This window comes from Mesoplodon densirostris, chromosome 13 (genome assembly GCF_025265405.1).
Source record: "Mesoplodon densirostris isolate mMesDen1 chromosome 13, mMesDen1 primary haplotype, whole genome shotgun sequence".
NCBI classification, from domain to species: Eukaryota; Metazoa; Chordata; class Mammalia; order Artiodactyla; family Ziphiidae; genus Mesoplodon; species Mesoplodon densirostris.
Genome location: NC_082673.1, coordinates 71,841,645 through 71,851,332, shown reverse-complemented (window position 1 = coordinate 71,851,332; position 9,688 = coordinate 71,841,645). Strand labels below are relative to the sequence as shown.

General features: G+C 45.5%; 1 protein-coding gene across 1 annotated transcript; it reads right to left on the bottom strand.

Moving 5' to 3' along the window:
• Positions 1-3,771: 3,771 nt before the first annotated feature.
• On the bottom strand, positions 3,772-8,105 carry AARD (alanine and arginine rich domain containing protein). The gene is made up of 2 exons (XM_060116527.1): positions 7,779-8,105; positions 3,772-3,912 (listed from the first exon to the last, which is right to left on the bottom strand). Exons 1-2 carry the CDS (start codon positions 8,103-8,105, stop codon positions 3,772-3,774), a joined length of 468 nt encoding a protein of 155 aa, XP_059972510.1.
• Between the last annotated feature and the right edge of the window lie 1,583 nt (positions 8,106-9,688).

Below are 9,688 nucleotides of genomic sequence, written 5' to 3'. Positions count from 1 at the left end.
TCCCAAACCTGCTTCAAGGTTCTTCAGCTTGAGCTCCTCAAGATTTCAATAAGATGGGTACCATTTTGACTAGCTTCTTTTGACAGATCTAAAGAGACTGAAGCAATTTGCTTTAGGTTATAAAGCTGGCAAGTGGCCAAGCCAGGACTAAATACGAAGGCCAGATGACTTCAAAACCATGTTCTACATGCATACAAATCATCATGGGATTAAAGAAGCTAATCCATGTGGCATTCTTGGCCCAACACGGGGCACAGGAGAGGTGGCTCGTGTCATTGCTGGTTTATCATTATATTCCAAGGGTCCCCCCCTTCACTGGTCCCAGAAGAGAAGGATGGCGGCGCTGTGATTCCTAAGGAAGAAGTGGAGCCTCGTGAGCCCCAGCATTTATTGGAGGCAGGACCCAGAAGCACTGATGGTGCATGGCCCCCTCGGTCCAGGTGAAACAAGAGGCTGCCAGACCCAGAGGTAGGCAGAATGGCATAGGTTCAACCCGAAACCTCCCCATATTTCTAATCCTTCCATAACCCTCATTAATAATACAGCCAAAGAGGCAGGAGAGTCAGCAGCAGTGATGGCGGCAGCAAAAAAGAAAGAGAGGAAGCAGCTGGCACCGGAGGGCCTCGTGCCAGACTCACGGCCGGGAGGGACTCCAGCAGTGACGACAGTGGTAAATAAACAGAATTGATGGCTGGAGTGGGGCACCCCGTACCCTGCCTGGGAAGGGACCAGGGGAGATGGGATTCTTGTGCATCCCATCCCACTGGTGTAGGCTCAGCCACCACGGGTCTACCCACATCAGACGGTGATCCGTCCCCCGGCTGGGCACTCCAGAATCACCTGTTACAGCAGAAGTAGTTTGGCAAGCCAAACAAGATGTGGATTCATCCAGGCCACCTGTAAAGGGATGTAAAGCCTAACAACCTGTGCAAAGCTCCTAACTGTCATAATTAATTTGGCACCTCTTCAGTGGTAGATGCTACCCAAGTACCATAGAGTGAAAGCCCATTCCCTGATAAATGGTTAGCCCCCCCATAATTAAAGCTGTGAGAAATCGTCATTTGAAAAACCTAAATGCCATATTTTCCTCCCTAAACTGTTTTTGTCATTTTCTCTTCTTTGGTCCTCCCTATCCACTACTGAGGTGAACATTTTACTTTCTTCGACTTATCCAGTTACTGCTTCCCTGTTGCATAATTTAGGTTATAATTATTTTCTCATTTTCCCCTCCAGCTGGCAGTAGTTTGGTCCCTTCTACCTCGTATTTCTTTAAAATGTCACACTGTTGCTCTAGCTTATTTAAACACTCTGGAAAGTGAAGAAGTGTAGCCATTGGAAGTGCATCCCCACATCCCTTAGAAGGGAGTCCCTGTTGTCTTTCTGTGTGCAGCAGACAGGACCAGGATCCAGCAAACTAACAAAACAGCTGATTGCAGTCGCAAAAAAAAAAAAAAAAAAAAAAACCCACAGTCCGGCTTCTACTTAAAAAAAAAAAAAAAAGATGAGGGATATGGTATGAGAGCAGAATTCACTTTATGAGGGGAAACAAGGCAAAAACATTTAATAGCAATAGTGTCCCATGTATCAAGTTCTCACTGTATCTCTCTATCGACAGCTAGTATCACAGGCCACCTCCACCGATAAGGGCTTCCAAACAAAGACTTTCTTATTCTGTTTCTCCATTTGTCACTCCTAAAAGATACAGTGATCCAAAGTTTATCACTGAAAGATAGGACAAAAAACTGGTGACAAAAACTTTACGATAAATGGTGGACTTTTTTTGTGTCTGAAAACAGGGAAAAATAATGCATCCATTTTCAGAAGTTCTCTTTTTGTTTCTTTCTTTTGATTCCCAAGAGAGCACATTTTTAGTAGAATTGAATTATTCACATGAATGCTAACCAATGTCAGCTACTCTGTATTCTGTAAGGAATTGAGCTTATAAAATGAATCATCTTGAGTATTTGCTAAACACAAAATCACAAGAATTTGTAAATAATACATTGTAAAATGTACTTTAGGATGACTGCTCTAACATTTGAGTAGACTCTTTTTCGAAGAACAGATCACAGAAATTCCACTGCCTCTTTCCTCAGAATTTCTATAACTTTGAGGAAGAGACTTATAGGAAATCTCTTTTACAAGTATAAGTTAAGAAACCAGTCTGTATGTTTATAAGCCAAGGGCTTATATGCAGAATTTCTCAAGAAATCCAGGGGTTAGATATCAGGATATCGCCAATAGCTCATTGACAGTGTCCTGTAAGTTGAAGATAGTAATACCTCAGTTGTACAGAGGGAAGAAATTAAGTACCGAAGAGCTGAAATAATTCACTTAGAGTGATCAAAAAAAGTTAAGGACAAACTAAACTTGGTTCAGATAATAATCCTCAAACCCTCACACACATAAAACAACTTGTATTTAAGAGAAAGACCAGGGCTTCCCTGGTGGCACAGTGGTTGGGAGTCCACCTTCCGATGCGGGGGACACAGGTTCGTGCCCCGGTCCAGGAGGATCCCACATGCTGCGGAGCGGCTGGGCCCGTGAGCCATGGCCGCTGAGCCTGCGCGTCCGGAGCCTGTGCTCCGCGACGGGAGAGGCCACGGCAGTGGGAGGCCCGCGTACCAAAAAAAAAAAAAAGAGAGAGAGAAAAACCATGTCCATTCTGTTCTCCTTTGTCTTCCAGAACTAATTTTTATTGTTAATTAAATATGCAAATGACTTACATTTTATAAATCAATATTTATTTTTACAGACAATAACCATTATGAATATCACTGAGATCTGCAACTATTTTTTTATGAACTTTATTTCTTACATTAAGAAGGAACCACTTTTAAGGTAGAGATAGATATTCTAATTCAACATGAACCATTTTAACTCCTAAAAGCTTAACAAAGGAATTGTGTTAGTTGGGAACCTTTTGCGTACAAGTCATAAAACTCCAACTCAATTGACTTAGGCAAAAGGAGATGGTATTAGGAGGCTGTTAGAGGATTTTCATGTATCCAAATGACAGCAAGGGCTGGGGATTTAAGCAGCTGCACCCTTGAGACAAGGAAGAGCAGCTCTGTCCCCCCCTTTTGGGCTCTAAGTGGTGCTGTTCCGACCTCCTGTATCAGAGATTCCATCCTCTCACATGGTGGCCACCAGCAGCTTCCAAGCCCCTCCGTTCCACAGCTTCTACCATCAGCTTCTAATAGTCATCCGCTCCTTAGTTCAAGTTCAAAAACTCCTGAGGCCAAGTTGATCAAACTGCCTCCATCTGCATGACTGTATCCAATGAGGTGAGACACCCTTAATGGTAGACTCCACCTGAAGGGTATGGTTGGAATCTAGGAAGAAGTAATTCTCCAAAAAGGGGACAGGACGGGGAGGAAAGGCTACTGAACAGCTAACTGGGCAGGCAAACCCAGAATACTCAAGTAGAACAAAAACAAACACAGATTCTGAAAGTTCAGATAACATCAGAAAGTTAAGATGGCACAAGATATAGAATGCTGGAAATCGGCATTAAGGCATTCTTCAGTACATTCTTTTTACTTCTATTTCCCAGCCGAAACAATGAATACATAACTTTAAAACCTGACAACATACCATTTTCTCTCCCCTCTGGTAGATGTTTTCTGTCACTTCCCCATGGCATCGAAGTTTTTGGCCTAAAAATTGCCCCTAAAGTCTTACACAAAGCATCCATGATGTTACTGTCAGAATTGTTTCGGAGCTGTCTATGTTATTTTTAGGGTTCAGATCTTCTTCTGTGCTGTTTCCTCATTCCAAATTCACGACATTATCTTCCGAGCTTTGCAATTCTGATGCAATTTCCAGTTCATACTGTTTCAGTTGCTGCATTTTCATGTTTAAATCCAGCAAAGTTCTGGCCAGCTGGCAATTTTGGAAATGCATTTCCAGCTAAAAGTTAGAAAAAAATAAGGATTTTCATTAGCCTGAGATATGGATCAAATGAAACTGCTCTCTGCACAGGAAAAATAAGGACTTTGTAGGAAAGGAAAATAAGATATCAAGAAAGATGTATTTCTCATCTTATTCTCCAGTTCTGACTGTTTGGCCTGACTATAAAACTGACTTTCTATACGACAAGGTAAAATCCAGATATACAAATAGCTTTTGAAATGGCCTTGCAATGAAAACAAAAAAAGCTCATGCACAGAGCCGTCCATTTGAAAAATTCCTGTGCATAGAAGGCTGTTTCCAAGCAATGGCATGTGATCTGCGAGGAAATCATTTATCCTTATGAGCTTTCTGAGCTCCAGGATAACTGCTCAGGGCCACCTGAGCTTTCAGGACCTGGGCCCATTTACTTGATTACTTGTCATTTCAAGTTTTTAGGATTTTAAATGGTCACCCTGTTGAGCAAAACATTTAATAACCCCTTTATGTGTACTTATAGAATCTAACAATTTTCACTGTAGAGTGAAATCTGTTATACAGCAAGGCTGATTTATACCCTCCCTCCAGTGGGAGTTTGTGAAGGTCCTCATGTATTAAGAAATAGATCGATCTCTCGGGCAATGTACCTAAGAGGCAGTCTGACAAAGCTTAGTGCAACATAATCTTTGCATTATAGTTGAAAACTAGTAATCAACTATTTGCATATTTCTTCAATTAGGGTCTTGTTTAATGCAGTTCATGAGAACCCTGTTCTCTTTGCTGAAAACCCCTCATCAACTCACCGAAAGAAACCACCCCAGGGTGAACCAGGACATTCTGCTGGTAAAAAGCAAATATGGGCGGTCCCCTCCTAATTTGCAAAATAAAGTCACTGGATAAAATTTCTTTCAGTTTTCCTCTGACATATTTTTCTTCATTCTTCAGCACCTGGAACCATTTCTTTGATAGCAAGAATTTGCAAAGAATAAAGTCAATGAACATCCAGCCAACAGACAGTAACAACACAACCACTAGCACAAGAAGCCCTGGCACCTTGCCTACAGGAAGCTTCCGTTCTCCAGTGTGGCACGGACGCCCTATAAACCTGCCCTACTCTTCCAGCTTTATTTCCTGGCCCTCTTCCCACACCAGCTCCCACTGCAGCTGGTCAGAAACTTTGCCTGTCCCAGAATAAACACGTCGTACTGAGCCACATCTTCTGCCCGCTCTGCCTCTTGCCACCCACTTCCTGTTGAGCTCAGCCAGATGCCAACTCTTCTTAGAAGCCTTCTCTGTCTCACCTTATCTGTGCTTCCACAGCGTTCTGTACATGTGCCTCTCCTAGCACACAGCCTACACTAGACTGATGATTTTGAGCACAGTTTGTTCCTATTCATAACTGTATCCCCAACTAGGGGTGCACTGCCTGCTCACGCAACATGGTGGGTTCTCTGTGTGTTTGTTAAAAGACTGAGTGAAGGAATGACTAAATGGAGAAACTGGTGAACACCCATCCTATACTTTCATGCCAAGAATCAAGCAGTTAAATTATTGATAATGGCTCACCATCTAAGCAAAACAAAGTATGTGTAACTCACACCTGTTTAGGAAAGTCAAACACCAATGGTTCCTTAATTTTCTTTCCTCATGGATACCACTGAGAATCTAATGAAAGCTATGAACCCACTCTGAGGAAAGAAGTGCATTTTATGTGCATACAAAATTTGGCATACAATTTTAGGTATATAGAACCCCTGGAATTCACTCACAGGCCCTGGAATTCAATGCAAGCCACTAAGAAGACCAAATCAAACAACAAATAATAGCATAAATAACATTTCATAAATAGCAACATGTCTCTAAACTAACTGGACCTGTTCATCATTGTTCCTTACACAAATACCACCCTAACAGATGATGTGTGGACATACACATATGGACGGGTGCCAGTTCCTACAGAAAACTGGCTAATGGCCCATTATCAAAAATGGCTTCTTCTAGTGGTGATGGTGTGGAGGATCCACATTCTTTTGCTTCTTCATGACTGGTCACACACAATGGTGAAATGGTTGGCCAAGATGTTGACCGTGATCTGTATCTCAGGAACACAGCATCTGTGTATGTGTGACATTCTTTGCCTCCTTACCAGAGAAACCCTTGATCTTCCATGCCTATGTATCTGTCACTTTGGGGGCACAACCAAAACACAGTAAGAGCCACTGAGTAGTGTCTATGATCTATGCACTTTATATAACGTTATCTCATACAATACTTACAGTGATCCTATGAGCTTATTATTTCCATTTTACAGATGAAACCCAAACTTGCTAATTAGCATTCCTAAAGTAATAGGAACAGTGAGAGCAGAGCCTGTAAATGTTAATGCTGGGATTTGAACCCTCATCTATTTGGAATTTTATTCTCCACCTCCTCCCCACCCCCAGTACATTACTTGCTTAAAACTCCTACGACTTAAAACGACTAGTTAGAATGTGAAGGTTCAAGTGCCTTGGAGCTTACTGAATATAATTTCTTCACTTGATTTAAATGAGTCAGCTGAGGGCTGCCCTGGTGGCTCAGTGGTTGAGAGTCCGCCTGCCGATGCAGGGGACACGGGTTCGTGCCCCGGTCCGGGGGGATCCCACATGCCATGGAGCGGCTGGGCCCGTGAGCCATGGCCGCTGAGCCTGCGCGTCCGGAGCCTGTGCTCCGCAACGGGAGAGGCCACAACAGTGGCCCGCGTACCGCAAAAAAAAAAAAAAAAAAAAAAAAAAAAAAAATGAGTCAGCTGAGTTACAGGAGGGATGGTGACACCCCAGGTCAGCAGCACAGGGTGACTAAGCCCGGTCTCAGCCTTCCAGTGGGCATCCTCATCCATAGCACACCCCTCCAGGCCATCTCTACTAATGAGGGCTCTCGCCCAGCCACTGCTCAGGTATCTGAAGAAAACCATGTGTTTCTCCGATATGGCTGGGTCAGAATTAATACATACCTTGTCAGATTCAAATTGTTAACACAGGTAAAATTAAATTGACTACCTTTTTGCCCTTCTTAAACTCAGAAACAAGATAAACTGTTAAGATTCTTAAATCAGACAACTGACTGATGGTTGAATCCGTTCTAAAGTAGTGGTTAACATTTTATTAGTATTCAATGCAAAAGACTAGAACTTTCCAAATCTCCACTACACATATTCATAGGCAGCACCGTTTTAAAGCTTAAGTTGCTCTTATTCATTTTGTCCCTTTCAAATTGTACCTGACTTGGAAATTGTTTAAATCACAAAACAGTAACTAAAATATTTACCTACAGTTCCCCCTGCCTACTGTTAAAAAGCTCCAATTTTACAGAATGCCTTATTATCATTTCCTGTTTTCTGAATTCTTACCCAGGGGGAAGATAAAACTTGCAGAATAAAAGGAACAGTTGCTGATGGACTCGCTCCATCCATCCCGTGAGTTCATTTCATTGAAACTTCCGCCTCCGAGCCCCATAACGTGCACGTACTATGAGTTCCCTAGAGGGAACTTTCTATGTGGTAGGAAAATATAGAACAAGTTGGGGAGGGGTGGTGATGGAGGTCTCGGGTGTGTCACTAGTAGACTCAGCCCTCGACAGCCAGCCAGCACCTCGGGTCCTGCCGGACCCCTCCCCTCCCCCGCTTCCCTCCTGGATGCTGCCTGGGAGGCAGGAGCATCGGCACGGTCGGGGAAGATCGACGGCCGGTGCCCAGCTCGCCCGCGCGGCACGGCCTCACCCTCTCCCTGGGAAAAGCGGCGCTCGGCCCCCCATAACCCTCGGTGGGGCACGTGCGCGGCCCGCGGCCGGGAGCCCCGGGAGAGGAGGAAGGAGAGGCGGCCCCGAGAGCCGGCCGCCAGCGCGCTCACCAGCTCGGCGCGCAGCCCGACCAGGGCGCTCTCGACGCGCGCCCGGCTCTGCTCCTTCCGCGCCGCCTCCGCCGCCTCCTCCTCCCGCGAGCGCCTCGAGACGACGGGCGGCTCTGCCCGCTGGAAGGCGCGCGCCAACCGCCGCCTGAGGTCTTCCAGCAGCGGGCTGGCGGTTGGGGCCTCCTCCGGGCCGGCCACGCTCTCGCCGCCTCCGGGGAAGCCTCGTGAGGGAGGCAGGGTTGAGGGCCTGAGCCCGGCGCCAACTAGGATGCCGTGGGGCCCCCGGGAAGTTCCCTCTCTGCGGCGGCTGGAGTCCCCCAGGGACATCTCGGAGAGGCCGGGTTCCAGGCTTCCAGGCTTGTATTGCTAAGGGTTTGTTTCCAAGTGCGAGATGAGGGCGGGTGAGGTTGGGGGCGGGGTAACTCATGGAGCCGGCGGGACCACTGCCAAGTGGGACGGGGCTACTGCTCCGCCGTGCAGAGGCGCTCCTTTCCCCCAGCCTCATCTCTGTCCTTCTTCCCTCCTTAGCAACAGACAAGGAAGTGGTTCCCATAACTCCGAGAAGAGGTTCCAACTGGCTCCCTTTTTCTTGCTCCTTGGAATGTCGTTCTAAGGGAAGACTTGGGTCCATCCAGGTAGGTGGAAGTTGAGGTACGGATGGAAAGTTTGAGGCCCTGGTTGCCTCGACTATTAATATTTCAGCCCTGTAAAATATTTTTCTCTGGCTTTCTACCGACTGTGAGGCACTGTGACAGGTGTTGTGGATACAAAGTCTGATTAGGCCTCGAACCAATCCCAGGCGTTGCCCACAGTCAAGTGGGAGAAGCTTGGCCCTGTTTGAAACTTAGAGAGAACGATCTTTCCACAAGCCCAACAGTGCAGAAGACACTTCGATTCTGAAACTCCGTGTTCTTTTCAAAGTTGACACCTTTCTGCCACTTTCACATTGTGAAGGGGTTAAAATGAAAAATAAAAATTCCTCTTACTCCAGAGTGTGTTACTTTCTAATTCCCAATTCAGTGTAATCAGGTGCCAATATTACTTGTATATCCTTTATCAATGAACAGAATCAGCTGCCTCTTTTGGATCTAATCGAGAATTTCTAAAAAGGAATAAACAATCAAAATTTGTGTGTAGGGCTTCCCTGGTGGCGCAGTGGTTGAGTGTCTGCCTGCGGATGCAGGGGACACAGGTTCGTGCCCCAGTCCGGGAAGATCCCACATGCCACGGAGCGGCTGGGCCCGTGAGCCATGGCCGCTGAGCCTGCGCGTCCGGAGCCTGTGCTCCGCAACGGCAGAGGCCACAACGGTGAGAGGCCGGCGTACCGCAAAAAAAAAAAAAAAAATTGTGTGTGATCATAGAATGCAAATACCTACCCCCCCATTCAGAAAGGGGGCAGAGATGTCCATACAGTACTCCCAGAATTAATCATTCGTTTAATAAAGATTTACAAGTCACCTGCAATGTTCAAAGTCTGTGAGTGGCATTGAGGGCAGTAAGAGCTAACTGTGATTAGTGTTTACTGTGTGTCAGGCTTTTTTCATATATTAACCCATTTTATCTTCACAATAACCCTGTGAGGAAGGTACTATTAGTTTCTGTATTTTACAGATGAGGAAACTAAGGCAGATGTTAAGCTGTAAGGCAAAGATCACAAAACTGGTAAATGGTGGGCCTGGGATTTGCACCTAGGAAGTCTGGCTTGTGCTCTGAACCACTGAGACACACCTTGGATACACACTACCTCCCAAAGAGGAAAAGAAGTTGCTCAGTTGTATGACTGAATGTTCAAATTCCCTGTGCTCATAAAATTCAACTCTACAGAAATGGCTTAAGGCTCAACTGGATAAGGAGCAGTGCAGGTTACCAATTCTGCCGATAATCTGCCAAATTCAATCTGCCACCTTACA